We start from the raw sequence: 26,430 nt of genomic DNA on the forward strand, positions 1-26,430 counted from the left end.
CCATTTGGGGATACGAAATGAAAAGGTGTCTTGACCAAATTATCCCTGGCAATTCTTTTTTAGAATTCTGTTGGTTAAAAAAAAATAAGATCATTGTAACTATTTTAGATGTAAGCTTATGTGAAAGTTCCTGAGACTAGAATGTTAATAATGAGCACTTAAAATTGAGGTAAAATTGAAGTTCAGTATGTCGGGTTAGAGTTGGAGGTCGAATGGGTGGTATTGCAGGGTGATGGGTGTATATTTTCATTACTAATATTGTTAATATTAGTCATAATGAATGCTTCCACTTAGTGAATACCCAACTGATTTACGTACATTTCTTTTAAATCATCTTAATAATCCTGTCAACTATAATACATACCTTTTTTGTTTCTGACAAGGAAACTGAATTCCAGTTTGGTTGAGAAACTTATAAGTAGTTACATTATATCTTTTATACCATGACATTTATAAAACTTACTAAAATTTTTCTCCACTGAAACTAACTTCTTTCCTCACTTTTTCCAGTTCGCTGTGGATCATGATGAAGGTACCTTCCCTGCTAGACCATAGACTATAAGTTCCTTGAGGACAGGGACTATGTCTTATTTATTACTATATCCCTTGGGCCTAGCCTAGTGCCAGTTTAGTAGGTACTTAATAAATGTTTCAACAACGAATAAATCTCTGAGCACATTAAAATTGTTAAGAAATCAGATGCAGATTTTTGAAAACAATCTTTGAAATGAAGAACTAAGTTGGAAGACATACAACCTGGTATTTAGACTTACCCTAAAACCACAGTAATGATACTGACATAAGGGTAGACATATAGATCAATGGCACAGAATCCAGAAATAGACCCACACATTTATGGGCAATTGATTTTTGATGAATATATCAGGGCAATTTAGAGGAAAGGAAAATCTTTTCAACAAAATAAAATGTCTCAGTATCTATATAGAAAAAAAGGAACATGAGCTTCTACCTCATACCATACAAAAAGTTAATACAGAATGAATCACAGCCCTAAATGTAAGAGCTAAAACTGTAAAACTTATAGAAGGAAACTTAAGCAAAAATCCTTGTGCACTCAGATCACCTAATATTTCTTAGATAGAACACAAAAAGCACAAACTATAAAAAAGGAAAAAATTAATAAATTGGACTTTCTCAAAATTAAACTTTTTCTCTTTGAAAGATACTGTTCAGTATATGAAAGACACCGTTAAGCCACAGAATGGGAGAAGGTATTTGCAATACATATATCTGATAGAGGATTTGTATCCAGTGTATATACAAAGAACTCTTCAATAATAAGACAACCCAAGTAAAACGGAAAAAAAAACCTCAGGCACTTCACAAAGGAATAACCAATAAGCTTATGAAAATATGTTCAACGTTATTAGTCATCAGGTAAATGTAAATTTCTGTGAGATATGACTGCACACTCATTAGAACGACTCAAATGAAAAAGACTGACGTTCTAAGTGTTTGTAAGGATGTGGAGCAGCCAGAATGCTCACACACTGATGAAAATGTGAAACAGTAAAATCACTTTGGGAAATTCTTAAGTTGTTTCTGAAAGTTAACCATACCCTCAGCAAACAACGCAGAAGCGTCACTCCTATGTATTTATTCAAGAGAAATGAATATACAAAGACTTGTGCTTGAATGTTCATAGCAACTTTGTTCACAGTAGCCCCAAACGGGAAACATCCCAAATACCCATCAACAGTTGAATGGATAAACAAAACGTATATTCATATGATGGAATAATACTTAGCAATAAAAAGGAATGAACTCTGTTACACACAGCCATGTGGATGCATCCCAGAATCATGCTACATGAAAGAAGCAGCACAAGAGTGTACATACTGTATGATTCCATTTATATAAAGTTCTAGAAAATGCAAATTGATCTATACTGATAAACAGATCCTTGGTTGCCTGGGGCCAGGGACAGAGGGAGGGACCTTTTGGGAGTATTGGAAATGTTCTGGATCTTGACTCTGGTGGTTTCACAGATGCATATATCTGTCAGAGCTTATCAACTTATACACTTTAAATGGGTGAAATTTATTGTAATTCAATAATATTGATTAAATAAAAAGAAATTGGGCAAAGGAGGATGGAAAAAATAGTTAAATGTATAAAACTTCATTTTATATTTCTCAGTATACATTTTCTAAACTATGTGCATCCTTACTTTTTTTCATCTCACTTTAAAATAATAAGCTTCTTCACTGTTTTAACGTACATTTACATACCTTGTTATGCCAACTTGTGACTCCTTAAGAAAGTTTTGATCAGGAAAATAAGACTTTATAGGAAAGATTATGTCCTGGGTAGTAAGAAAATGAAATCATTGGAGCTTATAGTTATACCAAAATAGGACAGTAGAAGGAGAATTCAGCTTATAGATATATTCTTGTTGTGTTAGTTATTATATGTATGCAGTGCCCTTAAGAAAGCTGAAAATACTAATAGAGGCATCCCAGTTTGAGCATGTGCTTCACCGCAGGCTAGTGTTATAATGTAATTTCTACATGACATTTTCTCAAAAAAGCTTGCTTATTGGTAAAAATAACAAGTCATTCATAATTTTTATAAAAATTGTGGTGTGTGGTGGCATTTGGAAGTTTTATAATTTAGAAGTCGTAGTTTATAAATCACGTTTTAACCTACACACCCGTTGTCAGTGCTGCTAAAGGTGTGTATATATGTATACGCCTACAACTTCTTTAAAAAGTCTTTAAAGAAAAATTTCTGATGAGATCATAAGCACCAAACTTTTGCTAAACCATTTTGCTGTTCATCTATTCGATGGTCAGTTGCAGTGCCCAAGAATTATGTTCTGGGCCTGGTAGCACAATTTATAGCAGGATCCCATCTCTTTCACCATTGTTTAGAGGTGTAGGCGGCTATGTTCCCTGCTGCATAATAATGCTCGTCTCAGGTTTCAGAAGACATGTTTGGCAGCCTAGTGGGACATTGCCTGAATCCTTGTCTCATTGGAGCTGAAATCTCAACATAAATTTGAAATGATTTCATGTAAAAGAACCAACTTAGTGAACAATCCAAGCAGCAACAGTTTTCTTTCTAAAACAGGAAGTGATCTATTAACAGGTATCCTGCCCAGTTTATTAGTTGGCACTAAAATAACATTAATTGGCAATTTATACTGTAAACTTGACAAAAATTTGATGAGGTTCAGTTTAGCTGTTGTTTTTCAGCTGACACTTGATAAATTTTCTAGAGATTTAAGCACAAATATGTATTCTCATAATTTCATTTACTTGACATTTATTGGGCATTGGTAGTGAGCCCAGCACTGTACCAGGTGCTCATTTCTTTAGAGCCCTACAGATTTCATTATTCCTTTCAATAGTAATCGTCAAGGAGTATTGTACCATACCATTTTTGCTGCCTGAATAGGTTATTTTCATCCCTGAATTGAAATCACCATTGATTTAATGACATAAGAGAAAAAGGTAAAGAAAATAAATACTGGGTTTTGGTATCTGCTCACATTAAAGCTTAACTCCATTAAATGGCACGTTAATGTCTTGGGGTGGGTGAGGGTTGTAGATGCGCCACTCAGGGCAGGAAAGAAGCGATACCTGGGAGAAGCCCACACTCAAGCTCAACAGTAGGACAAACATGAGTTTCCTGGTTTTTAAGGTCTCTGAGTAGGAGTGATTGTGTGTTCACAAGCTCAGGAGACTGAAAGCCTTTTTTCAGGCAGGTCTTTGAACCCTAATGCACCCCAATGGGGAAAAAGGAGAAGGGTAGGTAACATTCTGGTTTCACTTTCAGATGACAGTGATACCCCTCCAAGGTCCAATCAGGTGGAAAGGCTGATTGCTAAGGAGAGAAAAGCCTATCACTGATAGGACAGGGCCCTGGATTCCCTAGGGGAAGGGACCCCGCCTTTCCCCATTTTACCTCCAGTGCTGGGCACAGAGTAGGTGTTTATTAACTGCTTAATAAATGAATAGTTAAGCAAATCGATAAGTCTACTCTTTTCTGCTTTCACTCTCCTCTTCATCCTGTTCCCTCCCTTTTTTCCTGCTTTCTTTTCATTTAGAACGTTTGTAATTGTTGATTTCTTTTGATGAAATGTATCTGTTTGTCCTACTGTGTAAGCTTTTTGCCTCTCAGCACTGGGGGGTGTTCTCCAATTGCAATTGGAAATGTGCCTGGAACATAGGAGAACCAAATACAGAATTGTTGACTTACATGTGAAATTAACCAGTGGAGACTAAAACTCTTCAAATGGGATCAATTTTATAAATCCAAAAAGTTGAAATTATTTAGATTAGTACACCTTGAATGTGATTTTTCTTCTTTGTAGGATTTTTAACATAACTGAGAAAAATTGTTTTTAAAAGTTGTTAATCACTATGAGAGTATTGCTCTTTAAATATTTGACCTGAAGATTTTCTTCATTTTAATTAGTAAAATTAATGTGTTTATCTCTGTATTCATTTGTACCTAATTATTTGATATAATAGAAAGTTGCATTTCATTTTCTCCAATATCAATGAAGGTACCATTGGATACAACCAGCGGAACAGAATTGATACTCTCATGTATCTCCTGGCATATCCACAAAAACCCATGGTTAAAACAAAGACTATCGAGTTGATAGAATTTGAGAAACTGCCAGCTGGACAGAATGCGACAGTTGCTGTGATGAGTTATAGTGGCTATGATATAGAAGATGCTCTTGTTTTAAACAAGGCTTCCTTGGACAGAGGTAAGTGAATTTTCAAAGCTCTAACACCAAAGGTGTTTTGTGCAGATTTAGATACAGGCATGATCAATATGAAAGTCACTTGATGTCAAAATGGTAATGTCAGTTTCAAGTGATTTGAATTTTATAATATACAAACAGGAGGTGGTGATGTTTTGGTGTTAACATTTTTTAAATGAATATTATATAGAGGTATTAGTTAAATATTAATAAGGAATCTTTTTTTTTCCTTTAATTTATTGCTGACGAGACAATTAAGCAGAAAATGTGTAAGAACTTGTTTATTTCCTAGCAGGAATTACAATAAGTGAAATATGTTTTTTGAAAATAGTTATATATTCAACAACAAACCTGTTTGAGAGGCCAGTAGCAATACTTGTATGTAAAAGGCTATTTTTTTAATTGTATATCTCAACCCTATAATGCTGTACCTTTCTGTTAGCAAAATGATAAAAGTACACATACACAAACCCTGGCTCATTGTTTTTACGTTTTTCTTCCCCAGTTTTGACAGTTTACTTTTGCAGGTCCCCACTTGGTGGTTTGTTAGCCATCACCTGATCCTCGGTCTGACTTCTGTCTTCATCGTCTGTTTCTCTCCTTCCTCCCTGCGTCCCCACTCTGCCTTCCCCTTCACTCTTCCTAGTTGCTAGGCAGCCATAACAGTACTCCTAGACATGTGTCTTTGGCATTAATGTTGGCTGCACTTAATTTATGCCTCTTTTTTTCCTCCAAATGACAACAGCCATGCTTTAAAACTAGGTGTTTTCCTTTCTGATTAACTGGTTACATTTATGTGGAAACCTGAAGACTTTGTGATATCTGTCAGAAACTCCACAACACAATTTAATGATCTGAGTTTACTGTCCTCTTGCTTTTAAGCTCCCACCTGTAAATAAAATGTCCATTTACACTTAGAAGAAAACGCTTCTGATTTCATGCAGTTCAGATTCACACAGCACTCCAGCACGTTGCAGTTAATGGCCATTGTATGAAATTTCAAGATCATGTAATGTTTCCAAAGCAGCTGGCTCTCTGAGCCGAGTTTATTATGGCCATACACAATTTACCAGGAGCCATAATGACAAAGACCTTTCTCGAAGACACACAAATATCTTCATCTACTATCCAGTTGTAGAAATGTGTTGTTTCATCACATGGTCACCTTCATATTTAAAAAATTACATTAGAGCACTGAGATTTTATTTAGAAATCCACTCTTCCCTGATGGATTTTCTGACTCACATTCTTAGATTTCTTGAAAGAGTTCTGCTTTTGGTGGAGAATCATAAGCAAAGGATTTTATAGCCATGCATTTATTTCTTCAGTAATAGCTGGCATTTAATCTGGAGACTTTTTCCTGTTTAAGTGAACTCTGACATGGCTCAGTATATCCTCAGGAGACTAGAGGGAGAATCCAGTTTAAAACAACTGTTTGGCCAAAGGGGAAAAAAGAAATACAGCCATAGCATGTTAGGAAATGTTATTTAGTGCAGGATTGGCAGCTCTTTTGAACAACTGACGAATCTTTTTGTGGGATTCAGTGGTTGAGTTTTTTGCTCCCTCTAAAGGTTTTCTTCTGTTCATTTTGCTTACTTTTCTTAATGTTTAGATTGTTAATTGGTCCTAGAACTTTCCCCTCATCCACTAGATAAATGTGGTCTAAAAATGTAATCAAAGTAAACTCTAATCTTCAGGGCAGCGGTGAACTGTCTCTCCCATAAAAATTATTTGATTGCTCCTTTTTATTCTCTCTCCTCTCTGGAGAAAAATTAATGTTTTTGTTTGCTCGTTTGGGACTTCCTCTAAATGCCAAAATCAGCAAAAGGAAAACCTTCCAGAGAAGGTTAGCAGAAGTTATGCACCAAAATGATGTATGAGAAGAATGCTGGCTGATCAGTGAACTCGGTCTGTCTCAACTCAGCCACCACCTTGCTGGGTGACCTTGGCCACTTAATTTCTCTGCTACTCACTCATAGCACCTGTAGGATAGAGGGGTTAAGCCAGGTGATCTCTAAGGCCCTTTCCAGTTTTCATGTGCTATGGCTCTATGCTCTCAAAGAATCCCAGTGACATTCTTAGGTTTCTCTCACTTTCCTCCAACCTGACAAGGTATATTCCATGCTGGAAAATGGTTGTAGAGATTCTAGTGTTAATATGGTTAGTACGTAGAGATCCTGAGCCAGTTCTTCAAGTTACCAGATTGTTACATGGTTTGGCCAGTCTCAGATTATCTAAATGTAGAGCAGTTTTGGGGTGTTTTTTTGGCGGGGAAGGGAGGTAGAGTGTGGTGGGTTGTTGAATAACACAAATCTTGACCTCTCGTAGTTTCATATTACTTGTGGTTCTGAACCCATTTTGGTTTCATTTTAGGCTTTGGGCGTTGCCTTGTATATAAAAATGCTAAATGTACTTTGAAACGATATACCAATCAGACTTTTGATAAAGTGATGGGGCCGATGTTGGATGCTGCTACAAGGAAACCCATCTGGCGACATGAAATTTTAGATGCAGATGGTATTTGTTCTCCAGGTAAAAGCCTTTAAAAATTTTTTTAATGTATACATTTTTAAATTATGAAAGTTATTCAACAGTATTTCTAAATGTTTGGTATACAGGGCAAAAAAAAATAGCAACCTGTAAAACCCTATCCTAACTCAACCAGTGTGGTCACTTTTGATGAATTTCCTTCCAGTCTGTTTTTCTGTGCATACGTTTTTACATAACAGCAATCTATTCTAGTTATACTTTTCTACTTATTATTTTGAATAAAGCCACTTTAAGGAAATATTTAGAATAAGGTCGTGTCCCTGCATCTACACCAGTATTTCGTCATTTGTGCATTTAGCTTACAGACTGACTTCAGAATCCTCTTCCACTAAAAATTGTGACTCTGTTGTACTTACAAACCTGTGTTGTACTTACAAACCTGCCCCAATGAGTCTTGTAGGCTAGTGTGGGAGACTAAAGTTGATCAAAGGATCGCACACAAACTTAGGTCAAATTACAACCAGGTTAAGGAATCATATAAGGAGCTATGAGGCCATTTTATGGCAAGAGTCTTTGACCTAGTCAGGAAGGTCGAGGTAGCCTTCCCCGGGGAGGTGACTGGCAGCTGCAGGATAAGTGGAGTTAACCAGTGAAGTGGGAGCGGGTTGGGGGGAGGGGGGGCGGTGTCTAGGCGGGGGACGGGCTTGTGCAGGTATCCTGCAGCTCGCTCACTAAAGGACCCAGAGGAAGGCCAGTGTGCCTATGGGGATGGGGGGAGGGGCAGGGCGCAGTGTGGAGAAGAAAGTAGAAGGGAGCCAAGATAGAGGGGACCAATTGAGAGCTCTTGAGGCCACCAGGCGACAGGAGCCGCGGGGAGGTGGCGAGAAGGGGGGCTGGGTTGGAAAGGTGGGTGGGAGAGGAAGTCCATACAGCCCTGTCCTCGGATGCTGCCCAGGGGGTGAGTGCTGGGCGGTGATGCTGCATCCGCTGTGGTGCACCGAGCCACGTGGTACATGGCTTCCCCTCCCTCTTGCTGCCTTTGTACTCTTTTTTATTCTTTATTTTTTTTATTAGTTTCTGCTTTATAACAAAGTGAATCAGTCATACATATACATCTGTTCCCACATCCCTTCCCTCATGCATCTCCCTCCCTCCCACCCTCCCCATCCCACCCCTCCAGGCGGTCACAAAGCACCAAGCTGATCTCCCTGTGCTCTGCGGCTGCTTCCCACTATCTATCTACCTTACATTTGGTAGTGTATATATGTCCATGCCTCTCTTTCGCTTTGTCACAGCTTACCCTTCCCCCTCCCCGTATCCTCAAGTCCATTCTCAAGTAGGTCTGTGTCTTTATTCCCGTTTTACCCCTAGGATCTTCATGACATTTTTTTTTTTAATTCCGTATATATGTGTTAGCATACGGTATTTGTCTTTCTCTTTCTGACTTACTTCACTCTGTATGACAGACTCTAGGTCACATATATACAATGGAATATTACTCAGCCATAAAAAGAAACGAAACTGAGCTATTTGTAATGAGGTGGATAGACCTAGTGCCTTTGTACTCTTAAACCTGGTGCTGTGGCAGGGAAAATAAGTGCAGTGACAGTAGAGTAGTAGTTGGTCTTTGAGCTTACCATGAACAAGTACCAAGCAAAGGTGAGAATAACAGGAAAATCAAAGAAATATTTGTATTTTCTCGTTGTCCAGGTTAGGTTGGTCGTGACTTATTACTGGTTGAAATAACTAGTAAGTGGCCCAAACCTGTTCTAACACTCAAGGAGATATTTTAAATTGCTACCTACTGACATGAATTTTCTCACATTAATATGGTCCCCTAAATGAGTTTCTTAATTTTATACACAGTGTGATCTTAATCTATGGGTTTTTCAAATGGGCTTGCAAAATTACAGACAAGCTCTGTTGAGCTCTAGTTCTCACTGTGTGGACTCTTTTCTCCCATGTCTGGATTTCATGCACTAAGTCTAATCACATGGTTTTATGCACCAATAATCTTTGCGTTCCACACAGATGATAGTGATTTGTCTAACACCCTTCTCTCTTTCTTAGGTGAGAAAGTAGAAAACAAGCAAGTGCTTGTAAATAAGTCCATGCCCACAGTGACTCAGATTCCCTTGGAAGGAAGTAATGTGCCCCAGCAGCCGCAGTACAAAGATGTGCCCATCACGTATGTATTGGAAATACATTGAAAGGTTTTTAAAAAGAAGGAGTAGGGGAAATTGGAAGTTAGCTCCTTTTGGCTGGTGACTCCCAGATAGACATCTGCCCAGTTTCAGCTCCATACCAGCACCTGGACAGCAGGGGCCCCAAACGCAGATCCAAACCATCTTTCTCCCCTCGCCTACCCCAGCCTCAGACATGCTTCTTCTGGGTCCCTCCCTTGGTGAGTGGCACTGCCATCCTGACTCCTTTCCATTACAAACCTTAATTCGGTAAATCTGTAAGTTCTGTCTCCTTAGCAGTTCTCTTATCCACCGATGACAGCTGTAGCTGTCTGAGTTTGGCCCTCCTCTCCTGCCGGACTCGTAGTTATTGGTGACCACTTATCCGCCTCCAGTCTTGTACCTCCCCACATCTCTCAGGCTCTCTCTGTTAGTGCCAGAGTAACTTTTTCCCCTGAATTACTCATCTGTTCATGTTACTCTATTGAGCAACTAGAATAAAACTTGAGTAGATTGAGTAAAACTCTCAGTGACAGTGTTGCCTGTAGGATAAAGGCCAAATGAAATAGTAATACATACACGACTGTCCATGACTCTTGGCATATGTCTCTAGCCTTACCCTTTTGCACATTGGCCCCCATATTTCCAGTAAATTGACTCTTATTCTCCAAATGTTCCATCTGACTTCAGTGCATTTACTCATGCTGCTCCCTCTGCCTGGAATTTCATTCCCCCTGGTCAGGACTCAGCTCTAGGGTCCCCTCCTCTGGGAAGCAGTCCTTGATAGCCTGCCCCCACTGCTACCACTGTCATCCCCAGCCCCTGGTAGGACTGACTGTCATCTCCCTCGGGCCTTTCCTCTTCCCCATACCACTGGTAACCTTCTTGCACTTACCTTTCTCTCTTCCTTTATTGGTTGTGTGTTTCTTTGGGGCAGGAACCATGTCTACTTAATCTTTTTATGTCCAGAGCCTACAAGGATCTGACACAGAGTAGACTCTGAATAATGGTATGAAAAACAGATAAGAGGTGAAGTGTGTGAAAAAAAATTCACGATGGGAGAGCTGAGTAGATAGAAGTAATATTTAAAAAGTGGTTAATAATTTGGAGTTGAGTAACAGCTTCCAGCTCAAAATCCCAGGTCTGCTCTGTATGAGGCATGTGTCCTGGACAAGTGCTTAACCTCTCTTAGCATCGGTCTTCCTATAAGTTTTCCTTATTCCTTACTTCCTGTAAAGGAATAACAATGTGTGAATAGTATGTGTGGTGAAGATTAAACTGCATTATGCTTGCCTCATAATAAATGTTAGCCATTTTAAACTAGGACTGTACAAGGGAAATTGTCACATTTGAATTTGTTATTGAAAAATGAAAGTCATTTTTTCAGAGCCCAAAATGGGAATGTCAAAATATTCTGTGATAGGTATTACGTGAAATATGGCCAGGGTGATAGGTTCACAAAGGGCAGTTTGAAAACTCTGCTTTAGTGACTTCCTCTTAATATTAGCTACAAAGGGGCAACGGATTCATATATTGAAAAAGTGATGATATCTTCGAATGCCGAAGATGCTTTTCTGATCAAAATGCTGCTGAGACAGACAAGGCGTCCAGAAATTGGAGACAAATTCAGCAGTCGTCATGGGCAGAAAGGTAAGTTGTTTCATTTCTCAACTTTTTTATAAAACTATAGTAGTGTATTTATTAACCACTTTATATAAGAACTTTATAACTCTGCTCATTAGAAAAATTTAGTATGTTTGAAAAGTTATTACTGTGTTATCAGAAGTATTCTTGTTTTATTTCTCAGATTAACCTGTTTATATTTTAATGGAATTTTAAAATATACCATAGTTTTGCTTCACTGTGCTATTTATTTCATTCTACAACTGCTTGAGCCAAAATTGTAATTATAAATACATTCTAGATGATGTACCTACTAAAGTACAAGTGGCTGTTCAGAAATAAATAGTAATACCTATTTTTTATGAAAGTTATATATTTAAAATACTGTATGTTCTGTTGGGGCATAGTATCATAGGATGTCAGCACCACAAGATAATCTGCCCCTTGATTTAACCGATGAGGAAGTTCACACTCCGCTTGGTAAGCAGCCAGTCAAGGCTGCCCAGCTAGTCACTGAGCTGGTGTTAGGACCCTGATCTCCCGCCTCCAGTGCAATGCTGTGCCCCCCGCATAGTGATCCTTCTCCTAGACGCTGCTTCTCCATCTCATCCCACTGGCGAGCCTCACTCTTTCCATTGATGGTTAATGCTGGGTTTTCATTCATTTTTTGTTTTGTTTTGTTTTGTTTTGTTTTTTATCTTCAAGAAATGTGTGCACTGTGTCACTATTGATTAACTCATTATCAGTAAGGTCTCTTTTAGTCAGTATATACCTAGTATTTAAGTTTGTCCTGGGGTTTAAATTTTTTATCTGTCTGCCGCTTACTAGTTTTAAGAACAGCAACAGCAGCTAACACTTTCGTAGCACTAACTGTGTGTGTGGCAGTGTCTTCAGCACATTTTATTTCCTAACTCATTTGTTTTTTACACAATCCCAGGAGGTAGGTGCTGTTATGATCTGCATTTTATAGATGAGGAAGCAGAGGCACAGAAAGCCGCTTGCCCAAGGTCCCCAGTTGGTGGCAGAACTCGTTTCTAAACCCTAGCAGCCTGGCTTCAGAGTCCATGCTCTTTTTTTTTTTTTTTTGCGGTACGCGGGCCTCTCACTGCTGTGGCCCCTCCCGTTGCGGAGCACAGGCTCTGGACGTGCAGGCTCAGCAGCCGTGGCTCACGGGCGCAGCCGCTCCACGGCATGTGGGATCTTCCCGGACCGGGACATGAACCCGTGTCCCCTGCACTGGCAGGCGGACTCTCAACCACTGTGCCACCAGGGAAGCCCCCATGCTCTTAACTAACTACTATGCTATCCTGACTGTTAGGCAGTTAGGATTGTGCCCGACACATAGTAAGTGCTCAAGAAGTGAGAGCAGTGATCATTAATATTGGCTGTTATTCATTCACTCTTTAACTTTGAACCTCACCTTTGCTTATAAATTGCTGGTATGGTATCTTCCTGTTATTAATTGATTGGTTTGAGGATAATTATACATTGTATTCTTGATGATTTTGACTGTTTATTTGCCAAGCAGGTGTATCAGATATTACAATTTGTTTGGTCAAATGAATCTAGCCTTAGTGTCATTGCATCAATGAAACTGTTTCAGACTAAGATACTATTTCATCAGAAGCATTTGTTAGTTCAGTTAACAGACACAAGATTATTTCAGCCTATCAGTATTTTCTAAGAAAGAATTGGTTCCCTCTATAAATGTGAATTTGACACCTCTACTTCATACAGTTTCCTAAGATGCTAATTCTTAACTTTTGAGTGTTTTTTTTTTTTTTTTTTTTTTTTTTTCCTTTTTGCTGTATGCGGGCCTCTCACTGTTGTGGCCTCTCCCGTTGCGGAGCACAGGCTCCGGATGCGCAGGCCCAGCGGCCATGGCTCACGGGCCCAGCCGCTCCGCGGCATATGGGATCCTCCCAGACCGGGGCACGAACCCGTATCCCCTGCATCGGCAGGCGGACTCTCAACCACTGCGCCACCAGGGAGGCCCCTTTTGAGTGTTTTTAAACATACCTTGATGTTCTCATAGTTTCCACTGCTTACTAGTGAAGGTCAAATTCTCTATGTTGAGACTTTCTCCTCCTCTCTTTGTCTTGACAATTTCTGAGATACAGTCCTGAGTCTTTCTGGGGTAGCCATGGCCTTGTTAACAGCCTCTATTTTACTTGACTTACTAGACAAGAGCAAAGCTTGATACTTCCCTTGTAAAATGTTGGCACTGGAAGCTTTACAAGAATGCACACTATAAGAGGACATCTCCACTCTGAATCAGTTTGCAAACTTGAAGCCCAGATCCTTGTGCGTTACTCCATCAGAGTATTGTGTAAAGAGTTGAAGGCTGGAGTACATTTCAGTGATTATCCACTGTGTTCTCACTCCACTAAACTTCTTGAGGACAGGGACCGTGTCTTTATATTCTCATAAGAGCCTTTCACATAGTAGATACTTAGTAGGTAGTTGCTAACGGTTGAATATATGAATGAATTGAAGGTAGGGGGAAAGTGAAAAGGAACAGATTCCCCACTCTTGTTGGATTGATTTTACCCAGGTTTTAATCTGTATATTATATATGAGTGTATATATGTTACAGTATAATCAATGTGCTACTTTTGAAAATGAAAACCACACTTGATTAGTACGTTCCTGTGAATGCAGACCGCTAGGTAAAATGTCAACAGGTCTTTGTGCTGTGGCATTTTTGCAAACAATTAATATGATATGGATAATGTTCATTGATAGAAGTGGTCTCCAACTTGCAGTGATCTGGAACGTAGCAGATTTTAAAGGTCTGTTCACTCTTAGGGGCCTTCGACTAGTACATCGCTATATGAAACTGAAAAAGGCCCTCCTGGGTCTGGATGGCCTTTCACTTGTAGTGAGGAGTTTATCTTGCTAGTTTGCCTTTTCCAGATGGCTTTTAATCCAAGGGTAAAACCTTCTGATTAGCCTAGATTCCCTTGATATTTCCTTCTCTTACAGCTTCATTAGATTTATTGAAAAGATTGGGGGGAAAAAAGCAAACAAACAAAAAAATAGGTAATGTAAGCTTTAACAGAGTAATGGGAGGAATGACATAGGACGCTTAACTGAACATAATTTTTATTTCCTTTAAGTATAATTTTTTTATTAAATAATAAATGCACATGGCTTAAAAAAGTCAAATAGTACAAAAAAGGGTGGCTTGTACTAAAAAACATAAGTCCTTGCCTTTCTTCCAATTCTGCTTCCTAGGAGCAATTTCGTCTCATCTTCATCTTTGTATTTCTAAATAATATTCTTAAGCAGCCCTATAAGAAATCACTTTCACTTAATTCCTCTGTATCAGGCCAGCCCCTCACCCCACCCTCTGCTGTAATTGCTACCTGTGGATCATGGGTCATTGTGGTGCAGTTTCTCGGGTAAGTTTTGGGGTAAAAGGGTAGTTTCTTGGCTGTATGGGGTGGAGAATAGAAACTCGGGTTCTGATGATTTCTTAAACACACATATATTTCTACAGATGTTTATTAAGTATCTCCTAAGTCTGGTACTATTCTAGGCCCTGGTGATAAGTAGTGAACAAAACAGACAAAATCCCAGCCCTTGTGGGGCCTACATTCTTGTGGGCAAGAGAGAGAATGTTAAGTGCTGAGAAGAAAAGGAAAAAAAAGATAGGGGAGCAGAATTGGAAGCATGTGGGGCAGGAGTGGGTAGTCCTGAAGTTTTAAGTAAAGTGGTCGAGGAGCAGCACCTCTTTGAAAAGATGACTTTGAGGAAAGCCCTGAGAGCAGTAAGGGAGCAGACCCTCTCAGGTGGAAGCGCAGTGGAGGGAAAAGGAAGGTCGGAGGCTGCAGCCAGCCTGGAGTGCTCGAGGCCCGGCCGCGAGGCCAGTGTGGCCGGAGCAGAGGGAGTCCGAGGTGAGGCCTCGATGGTCACGCTGTGAACTTCGGCTTTTACTCTGAGGGAGAGGGACGCCCCTGGAGGGGCCTGAGCAGATGAGAAATGTGATAGGGCGAGTGAACGAGCAGTGATACCAGTTAAAAGGCTGTTTTAAGAGCCCAGGTGGTGAGTGGGAAAAGCCTGGTGGTGGGGGAAGTGGTGAGAAGGGATCAGTCCAGACACATTTTTAACGCAGAGCCCACTGGAATTGCTGATGGATGGGGGGGCCTTTGAGTCGGTCCTGCTGCTCTCAGCCCCACACCTCATCCCCCTTTTGCCAGCACTTTGTGGCTATTTCCTGAGCCTTCCCTGGAGTGGCGGTGAGGGCTGAGTCAGTTCACTTCCTCGTGCCTCTGCTGCAGGTACTTAGGTGTATTTTTCTCCTTCTTTCAAGTCACTTACTGTTCTTTCCTCTATTCATCAGCTTTCAAAATTCTCTCTTGTCCATTCTTTTTCCTTATAGGTTTATACCTTAATTCTGTCAACTCTCCTGTTGGTGAGGTTTGGAGAAGGAGTAGAGATAAACATGTGTTTCATCTGCCCTGTTTACTGGAAATCCATATGTCCATTATTCGAGAATTTTCAACACAAGAATGCTTAGTGTGCCTGGTTTTTTTTCTCTGCAATTTATAGAACTGAAGTTAAAATTATTTTCATAAAAGGTGAGGAGGGTTTTTAGAGCACCAACCTTTTGTCTGCTGACCAGAGCCTTGCCTCCAAGGTACCTTGTTTTGGTTTTGTTTTTTTTTTTTTTTTTTGGTTGTTCTAATCATTTCTAAGATTTAAAACTAAGTTAAAAATGTTTAAAGTTCACACACTCAGAATTATGACATAAATGCTAACAATTATCAGAAGAGTGTTAACCACATTTTGTCAACTCTTAATTATCTGAGAATAGCTTATCTTTTCCCTGGATTATTATTGTAACTAAGGTCTACCATTTTGATCCTTTCCTTGAATGTCACCCATCTGAAGTCAGAGGCATGACAGTAGCAGAAGCCTATTTTTTCAAGTTCTTTTCATTTATATATAAATTGTAAAGATTCAAAAATAGCTTTAAAATATTTGGATATGTTGTTAAATATCAGAATACCTTGTTTGCTAACTTTAAGTATATTTTACATTTATCGAGGATAGGAAACGTGCCCTACTAATTTATTTAACCACCCCCAAGCCCCCATCACAGCACTTTGCATATTATATGGTATTCACTCAATGTGTCTGTGGAATAATTAAATATCTTAAATGTACAGCTATAACAAGACAAAATCTTCCCTCCCCAAATTACTATAACTTATTCTTCCTAGTAAATATCAGAAATGGAATGTCTCATCTTTATCCAGACTGGTACCAGGGCTTTCATCACCCTAGACTTATAGCTCCCCAGTCCTAACTGGCCAACTGGCCACACAAGCCCATTGAAGCTTTTCCAACCAAAATAGCTAAATGCACATGCCACCCATATGTGCGCCCTGGGCTTCAGTGAGAATCTGCCTTGACAGCCCAAAGAAATCCACTTGGTCATATTTAAGTCACTGCCATGGGCTCAAAACCGTGTTGGGCTCTCTAGGAGGTAGAAAGGAAACTCAACCCTTGGCTAATGCCCCTAAGGAGTTGGCAAAAAGATGAATACAAAGGATTACATATAGTTAAATATTAAACTGTATGGTGAAGACCATTCATGAGAGAGAAGTTGAGAGCTTATTGTAGATAGGGACAAAATCTCAGAGTTTAAAAAGACCTTTTAGAAGTCTAGTCCAAATCCATCTTCCCCAGTATAAGAATTTCTTTTAGATTATTTTTGGCAGATGGTTTTCCACTTTGCACATGAGCTGTGGAGGGGGGGCCCTTGCTGCTTTCTGAGGCAGCCGTTCTGTGGTGGCACCGTTCAGATGGTTATATTGAGCCTGAGTGCGCTTTCCTGTAATGTATACCCATTAGCCCTGCCCTGCCTTGTGGGCTTTCTGAACGGTCACATTTCCCCTTTTCTTCATGGCCACCTCTGTTCCGCATTCAAAGAAAACCTTCAGGTTGAGAAAAAGTATAGCAAAGAGGTAGAGGTCCTGAGCGCTAAGTGAGCAATTTTATCCCTTTGAAATGGAGACGGTTTCCTAGGAGTTGTTACTGGGATTAAACAAAATGATGTGTGTAAAGCAGGGAGCACAGCGCCTGGAGCACCGCCAGCAGTCAGTAAAGGTAACTGCTGGTAGGTCCGTCCCCTGTCTTCTCTTGCAGTCTGGGCAGGAAAGGAAGGCAGGCTGGGTGGGGTTTGGACTTGGAAGGCTGTGATGAAGATTTTTTTTCCTGTGAAAGAAAAAATGGGGAGCAACAGTAAAGAGCAAATCAGTGCAACGTGTTGACCTACAGGAATAAAGAGAGCCAAGGAGAGGAAGGAGGCCACAGTGACTGGTTTTAAGCCTGGAAATGAGGGCACTGATCACAAAGCAACTCTGTGTCTTGTTGAACTTGAGATGATGCAAGATCATCTCAAGTGCTTATATTATTAATTAATTGATCCATTTCTGGAGCTTTCACTATGTACCAGGCACTGTTCTAGATACTGGGAATACAGTGGTAAATATTGACAGGGTCTCTGCTTTCCTGGGGTTTGTGTTTTCTTAGGGAAGGAAACAGATGGAAAAGAAGTAAATAAAAACACAAACACAATAATTTAAGATAGTGATAAGTGCTGCAGATGAAGGCTGATGTGAAAGAGTGACTGGTTTGCAGGGAGAGGGGGTGTACTGTGGATTGATGGTCAGGGATGGCCTCTTGCACAAAGCGACATTTGAGCTGAGACCTGGAGGACGAAAAGGAGCCAGAGAAGCAAGGGTCTGGGAGAGTGAAGTTCAACAGCCCCGAGGTATCAGTGAGCTTGGCATAGTCAGGGAATAGACATAAGGCCAGTCTGGCCAGGCATGTGCATGAGGAGGAACATCGTTTGAGATAATGAGAGAAAAAGGATGGGGCACATACTACAGGGTCTTGTGGCCAAAGGAAAGGAGTTTGGACTTCATACTAAATATGTTGGGAACCAATAGGCCTGTTGAGTGGTGAGTGTAAGCAAAGGAGTGACAAGATCTAATTACTATTTTAAGAAATCACCCTGGATTCCATATGGAGATCAGCCTGGAGGGGAACAGAGAGGGAAGCAGGGAGACTGTGGCAGTGGTCCAGGGAGGAGAGGACGGTGGCTTGGACAGGGGCAGTAGCAGTGGAAAATTGGAGAGAAGTGATGGATTCTGGATATGTTCTGGAATTAGAGCCAACAGGACTTGCTGATGGCAGAGATGTTGGAGAAGGAAAAGACAGGAACTGAGGGTGAGTTCTCTGGCCTGAGCAACTGGAAGGGCTATTTACCAAGAAGGGGAGGACTGGGGAAGGAATGGTTTTTTTGGAGTTAGGCAAGGGCAGGGGTTGAGATTTTGGCCCTCAGGTTCAAGATGCCCATTAGAGTCCAAGTGAAGAGGTTGAGTAGGCATTTGGATATAGAGTCGGGAGCTCCAGGGAGAGGTTAGGACTAGAGATAAAATTCGGGAGTCACCTACATTTATAGTATTTACCTTTTGTGTATTAATAGTTTATAAGCATTTTCATCTATATTCCATCCTTTAACCTTTATAATTCTAGTTGGTATTGTTATTTCTACTATACAGAATAGGAGATTGAGAGTGAGAGTTGTGAGTAGCTTGCTTGCCTACTACAGCCTAGTGTTGGCAGAGTCAGGGTTCAAATCCAGATTTCTGATTCCAAGTGCGTTGCTCATTCTGTTAATTCCAGTTGAGGTGTTTCTTTTCTCTTTTGATATCCCATTACCACTCTGCCCCCAGGGTTGCCATATTTCCTGAGATTTCCCCTTGGAAAAGACACAACCTTTCCTTGGGACAGAATTCTAATATTTCTTAATGTTATATTTAGTATTAGTAATTTAAATATTAATTCTAATATTTCCTTAAGGAGACACAAAATTCCCTTTCTTCCTGGATAAGCAGCTTCACATAGCACTCCTCTGCCACCACTCCAGGGGAAGCACTATTCTCACATACCTTGTTTTAGAAATGTCTGCCAAATCCCCATATTAAGATATACTCCTACACAGAGCTGTGTTTTCAGGTATTCCTGTCTTTCTAAAATCACCTCATTGTAAAACACTGTCCCCACTCCCTTCTTTAATTGGTCCTCTGGTCAGGCTTGGTAGCTTTGGTTAAAATCCCAAATCTATCAAGAATTTGAGCATATATAAGAGGAAGTAAATTTTTGAGTTCTCCACTTCTCCCATTCTCCTGATTCATCTGGCTAGATGTGATAGTTAGAGCCAGAAGAGGAGGGGTACTTGAGGGGAGTGGCTTGGCCAGTGCTGGCGGGGAGCTGATTTGGAATATTCACATGCAGCAGGCACAGCTGGCGGCAACTATATGGAGCCGTGCAGCCCAGCCCTCAGTGTGGGACCCAAAGATGAGCTGGATGAGGCCTGAAAGAGTTGGATGCCAGCAAGTAAAAATGTGAATGAAATGGAGAATAGTCCACGATGTCGGCTGGGCTACTGTGGTTGTCATGAAATGAGCTGATGAAAATTTCATGTGTCTCACCGTGACTCCTACAGTGATTTCTTTCTGTTTTGGTCTAGATATACACCAGTGTAAGTGCAGTAGTTAGTTGAACTTAGTGTTTACTCTTGAAATATAGAATTGTTTGGAAATTACATATATATATATATATATATATATATATATAGGTAACATCTCCTGAAAGCTGACACACGTGTGTTCTCTATGAGAAAATATAAAGATTGTTCTGATGTAGGTCATCTTTATGCCCATCTCTTTTTGCCCCTTCCATTTAGAGCATTGAATTTGTTATTCTCAGTGTTTAGAAAGCGATGTGGCCCTGCAGATGGCCTGATTTTTGTCTTTTGTTAAAAGTTTACTTTGACAAAGCTGTTATTAGGAATTCTTCTTGTATATGCATACTACGTAGATGGCATTTCTGTACCTAATGCCTCTTAAAATATCCTCTCTAACAATTAAAGGAGACTTGAAAATTTAGTTTCACGGAACGTGAGTGTCTCTCCTGCTCAAGCCTGTTCACTTCAAAGGTGGTAGGATAATTAGTAGCTAAATGAAATAAATGTGAAGAGGAAGCTAAACATCGGTAGCTATGTGTTCTACGTTATAAAAGCTCAGCAAGAAGATTGAAGAGGCCGCAATAAGTGGGTGACCTGGGGCAAGAGAGTCAGTACTAAGTAGTTGGGAATCAGCATCAGTGCTGTATAATAAGCAAAGCTTGAATGTAATCGATCAGACAGAGAAGCCCCACTGGAGAAGTGAAAGTGTTTGATCAGTAGCTGTTAAAAATGTGACAGACCCAGTAAACAGCATCACTTTCTGTGACCTGGGTAATGGAGGAGGACCAAGCAGAGAGAGCCAAGCGTGGAGGAAGGAGAAAGTATTCCATAAGGAAGAGGCTTCAGCCTGAAAAGCAGGTAATATCCATTCACAGCACACTTTTTAGATAAGGGAATTCCAACATAGTTTTCCAATGAGAAATACAAAGAATTTTAATGAAGTACATTCGTCCTTTGGGTCTTTGTGAGGTCCGTTGCGCATCTCATCAGTAAATGCGCAGTGAATCAGCTCCCCCTCAAAGGAGCTGGCCTTTGGTCAAGAGTCTCGAGAACAGTTCATCCTTTAGTAGTATGCAAAATATTGGAAAAGGTGAGATGATTTAGTAATAACCTGTGCACCAAAGTTATGAAATTGTTGTGTGTTTGTTTACCAAGGAAGGAAAGTTTAGTTTTGTTTTAAATTCGGGTGGCGGTGGGAAAATATTAGAACCCCAAAATCTTGATCTCCTTTCCCAAGTGTTCTAGACTTCCAGGTACTTCAGAGTGAAGCCATGACTTACATAATAGATGCATAATGATGCTCCACAGGGGAAAAGAGAGCAGAGATGGGTCTGGAATGTTCTTCATGTTTTCTCTTCACATTCTTCCTTGATCAGCGTTATAGATAGAGTTAAAGATAGGAAGACACATTCACATAGAATGCTGATTGGAGTCATGTTTGGAACTAGAATTCTCATTAAAATCAAAATAAGTTATGTAAGCCTCTTGAACTTTGGCATAAGTTCTATATGAAGGGAGCTCATCAAAGGCAAACACTTTTATCTAGAGCCTTGCTTTCTATGATGGTTAGAGCATTTATTAGAAGGGTGAGCAGATTTCCTGCTCAGTTGGGTTTTTTGTTTGTTTGTTTTATTTTTTAATCCTTTAACAAAAATTATCTGTCAGCCTAAGGAATTCCCCAAGTCAAATTTCATTTCATTGCTCAGGAAACCAAATTATTATATTTCCAGATTTCCTCTTACTTTTGCTGCCATTCACAATGAGGGAGGAAAAAGTGGACTCCTTTGATGTAGGGGGAAAAAAGGCAAATATATCACTTCTCTGAAAGAACATTTCTCAGTCTCTCATGTGAAAAAGGATTAGCACCTCCAACAAAGGTCCTGTAGATCACAGAATCGGCAGCAATACCAAACAGTATTCCAAAGGAGAGGAAAAACTGTATTTGAGCAAGAGTGTTTGTCCTGGCAAACAGAAGCTTTTTAATAACTGCAAATCTGAGATAATGGTATACACTCCTCAGTATCGCCCCCTAAATCCTCAGACAGCTAGTTTAAGTGCAGTGAAGTCAAACTTTGTTTTAAAATAGAAATATAGTCTTACTAAATGCAGTTTTTTCACAGTATCAGTTCATAAGGATTATGCATTTATGGATAACATTGTTTGGAAGGTTCGTCTTTGGCCCTCTCTTGTTCAACAGAAGTTTCATTATAAGGTCACTTGCCTCCATTTTGCATTAATAAAAGTTATTCAGCAACCTGTTAAATTAATTTATTAAGATATTAACTGAATGTTTATTAGAAGAAAAAAAAGTGTACCCTGACTTTCCAACACATTAAAGACTCTTTATACAGTAGGTATGAAGAGGCTGTGGGAAGTAAGAAAATATTAATTTGTGTGTGGCAGAAAAGCCAAGAGGAAAGTTTGTTTGTTAAACAGGGCTGGGCAAAAACTTTGCCTTTTCCAGACCTTCACTTGTTATTTCCATTCTCTATATTATGTTCTCTAAAATTGAGAGAATGAAAAGACTCTGATTAAAGTAATAATAATAACACCTTGTACTCATGTAGCACTTGAGACTGTCTAAAATCCCCTCTGCTAGTCTGAAGCTTCAAAGTCTGGATGTCTTTGGCTCCCTACTTTGCTTGATCCTGCTTGAATGAAAGACTCCAAGTGGGAGGGGAGAAGGGGGCCGATGGAGCTAACAGTGTGAGCCCCAAGATAAGGTATATGATGCCAGACAATCCTTCAGAGTTTTGTTCCAAAAAGAAGTTCTGGCAGCTCTTACTTTAATGTTTGAAATCAAGATGATTTTGTCCACATAGACACCTCGAGAAGATTTTATTTAATTTAGTTTTTTAAGAACAAATTTTGGTCTTCGGTAGCTAGCCAGTAACCCTCTGACCTTTCAGTAAATATCCAAGTAAAGCTTTGAAATTAGGGTGTTTAGTGTTTTATGGCCCAGAATAAAAATCTCCAATTCTGTTTCCAAATAGTGTAGCCTCAACACATTTTATTAAGCTCTTGACACATTCAGCCATGTGTATTTTGTAAAGTTCCTATGGTTATTGTTTTACAATAGCTGCTTCCAGAAGCATTGTAAGGGTTTCAATTAATCAGCCCTTTGTGTGCTTCAGACTATGCAAATTTATCACATCAAACCATTCAACTGCTCATGGGAAAGCCGTGTAAAAACTGTATTGTCTTCTAGCGCCTCCTCTCATTTAGAGTGATGTTTTAATAAGAAAGCTAATCAAGTTTTCTTATGCATTATTTATCTGTTAACATGTAAGGAAGAGCCGAATTAAAATTATGTCAACCGGGATATGGCAAGTGATGTGATAGATCTGGAAGCGATTCAACAACAGAACAAAGCTAATATGATTCAACAGTTTTTGTCTCCTCCCCTCCCCCTTGGGATTATTTAAGGTGGTGGTGTGAGAATAAAAGAAGGTTAATTCAATAACTGGAAAGGGGGAAAGGAGGAAAGGAGTAACCACCTGTGTTAGCCGTCACGTTTCGATTTAGAGATTTACATTTCTGAATATGTAAAGGCTTATCGAGATGCATTTGTTCAAAGTAGAAACATTTCTTATTTAACACGAACAGTCGAACTTGAAAGCATTCCTCCTGCTTCTTCGGCCCTGTTTACCACCATATTCATCAGCAGCAAGCTACTCTGCCCTGGAAATCCGCAGCCCAGGTCCTGTGAAGTTCTGAAGTTGTTAGGAGACACCATCCTGATCGTGTGAAATGATCTGAACAGCCCGGCGGAGTGAGCTGCTTTTCGGTCTCTTCAGCCACAGTTAGTGCAACTGCATCTGCCCCTTCCATTCATTCAGTTGGTCTCCTTTGCGTTGCTAGTTTGCTTCCTGCTGAGAGTAATTAGGTTTCTTATATAATAATAATTCCTTGTATTTAGATGCCGCCTTTCTCTGAGGACCTTAAAGTACCTCTCAGACATTAGCTCATCTGTTCTTCTAACACAATTGCCTCATGAGATAGGTGCTAATTATTCCCATTCCAAAGACCAAACAGCTAAGGCTCACCAGAAAGTGGTGCTTTATCCCGAAGGTAACGATATCAGTTGAACAGCACAGAGACAAATTAAGGTCACCCAATTCCAGGATGTCCCACCCTACACAGGTCTGAGCGTCCAAGGGGTGATGAGCCCGTTATAGATCACGTCCCCCCGGCCCCCATTTATGAACCTCATTAATACCAGGCATTAATACAGTGATCACTCCTTCACCAAACACCAACCCTCTTCTTGCACTAGGACTGATAGAGAAGCATCGGAACATCATTTCACCTTTGCTTAGTGACAGAGTGTTAAACTGCAGAAACGAAAAGTCTCGTCTAACGTACTCACAGAAAGTAAAAGTAGGCAGTTTAGAGTCTGATTAGTGTTATTTCAGCAGGACATACTGCCTGATTTGCTCTGCATCTCTTAGAGCATTAGAACGTGGTAAGCTGAACTATCCAGGTGTTTTCATAGTCAGTATTCAGTTAGGCTCCTCTGCGTGGGACACCTCTCTGAGTGGACTCAAGTCCCTGAACCTCTTCGTATCCCCCGCCTCCGTCACAGCATTTGTCACGCAGCTTATTAACTGAGGGCATCGAGGGAAATGATTCTCTTTTCTCACTCAGAAAAGGAAGAGTGAAAATATATATCAACCTGAGAGTGATAAATTTAATCCAAAAGTGGTTACATAGAAGGTAGACTTGCTAAATAAAAATTTTTTAAATTAAAAAGTGAAGCAGAGTGTGATCCTAAGGGGAGACCTGGCTATCAACAAAAGAGAAAACCCTTTGCTAGCTGGTTCTCAACACGTTAAAGTCACACCAAAAACAGATCTCAGATTAAAGATGTTATTACAGTTGTCTTTTGCCAGTTGTTACTTGCTTTCCTGTCTTTATATGGTAATGTAATGCTTTAGTTTTCTTATCTTTTTTCTCACGTTCTTACCTTTTTTTTTTTTTTTTTTCCTATTTGGATTGAGATGGATCCATTACACTAAGACTAGTTTTTAAAAAAGTCCACAAATGATTTTTGAACAAGTGAGTTGCTGTTTACAATTAGAAATACTTTCTAAGAGTGATTTATCAGATTAACTGGACTTTTGCTGGTATTCTTAAAATGATTTACGTGTTCTGCGAGGCCACAGAAATAGAAATAACAAATTGGTGTAAGAGCCGTAGGGGCCGTGACACAGAGAACCGTGGCAGTGCATCCCCAGATTTGCCTTTCCTGTGTGGCTTGGTGGTGAGATTTGTGGCTTCCTGAGACTCCCTAAATTCTTTACCTTTACAACTTGAAATTAAGATTGACGGTGATGGAGTAATATTTTATTGACTGGGTATCTGTAGAACCTTTCTGCTCCAACTTTCTGTGTTCCAGTTTTTCCTTATTGTCTGTTTTCATTTGTTAAAAGTTCAGTAGTGTAATCTGTGGTCTAATTCCCATTTGGCCCCTATGAGGGCATTAAGTGTTCCCGGGCCTGTTAAACTGGTGTATTTGCAATTCACTGCCAGGAGGTTGTGCTATAAACAATGGAGTCGAGACAGCAGCATGAGCCGGGGGATGAAATTTTATTTTAAAATCTGAAATGCTGTGTAAGCATGGAAGGTATGAATCAGTCATTGTCTCACAACAGCTTCCATTAGATATGGTTTATTTGTAGTCCGTCCCCTTTTCAAGGATCCAGGGGAGTGTTAACACACTGAAGCGTACTGCATATCATTTACATCTTTAAACCAGTGTTAAAGGAAAGTAACTATAACTTTTAAGAGTTCTAAATATTGGAAGAGATTTTTATGCCTCTGTCCCTGGAGAAACCAGAGTTTTAATTTTTCATTTGAAAAATAAGAAAAAAACCTTCCTCCTTTAATTAAGGATTTGAATAATTCTGAAACAGAAATACCTTTAAAAAAAGAAAGAGAAGTCTGGTTCTAAGATTGAGAACTCTCTTCCCCCCACCAAGTGAATTCAGTAAAATACAAACTTTAAAAAATCATTTGTCTAATTTGAGATTCGAGATCATCAAATTCTGTCTAAATATTTTGTTTTAACTCCTAAGCTCATTATGGTTTCTTTGTGTTAACTTGTATTAAAATCTGTCAGCTATGACTGGTCTCATAAGCACAGTCAGCGGACCAGAATAAGTTAATTATTTACTTGTGTCACTAGTGCTCTTCATCTAATGAAATGCACAGCTGTGTTAGATCTGCAGTTGGATGTGTAGCTTCCATTGTTCCACAAGTCAGCAGAGGGTAGAAGCCGCAATGATGGAGAGCCCTCAGTTCTTTCTGCTGTTCTGGCTTTCTGTGTCGATTTCATGGATCTTTTATCATTCACTTTCACACAAAACAAACAACACAGGCCTGTCTGCTATGGGAACCATCTTGGCATATAAAAGGGTTTTCAGAGCCTAAAGTAATTTTAAGTTAGCTAAGATTTAATTTTTGGCTTACAGGTGCCCTTGATTCAGATGTGGCCAAAGCCATTCCTATAAGGGCATGAAAAAATCTGTAAGTGACTTATATAACCAATGTATTTTTAAACTGCAATGTCAGAAAAGGGCTGATAAGAAAATAACTTCCTAAGAAAGGAATCTCTATACCAAATATTAATCAGATTTCAAGCAGAGTTATTGGAGATTCAGATTTCAGGGGAGGCAGCATTGCTTTCATTTTAATAACAAAATGAAGTTAAATTTGCTTGATTAAACTTGTCAACTAAGACTGAGAATACAAAATGCAAATCATCCCACTCCTTACCCTCCCCCAATATGAGTATGTCCTGCTTCCGCAGTGGGTTTCTGTACCTCCTGCACCTCACTCCCACCTTC

The 26,430-nt window shown here is 39.8% G+C and overlaps 1 protein-coding gene across 1 annotated transcript in view; it reads left to right on the forward strand.

Moving 5' to 3' along the window:
• The window catches only part of POLR3B (RNA polymerase III subunit B), a 113,934-nt gene that overhangs the window by 70,524 nt on the left and 16,980 nt on the right, over positions 1-26,430 (forward strand). The window contains exons 20-23 of the mRNA XM_082635662.1: positions 4,535-4,744; positions 7,115-7,273; positions 9,302-9,419; positions 10,922-11,064. Of these exons, the coding sequence (XP_082491788.1) occupies positions 4,535-4,744; positions 7,115-7,273; positions 9,302-9,419; positions 10,922-11,064 (630 nt within the window). The remainder of the gene's footprint in view (positions 1-4,534; positions 4,745-7,114; positions 7,274-9,301; positions 9,420-10,921; positions 11,065-26,430) is intronic.

This window comes from Mesoplodon mirus (assembly GCF_964341445.2).
Source record: "Mesoplodon mirus genome assembly, chromosome: 11".
Classification (NCBI taxonomy): Eukaryota; Metazoa; Chordata; class Mammalia; order Artiodactyla; family Ziphiidae; genus Mesoplodon; species Mesoplodon mirus.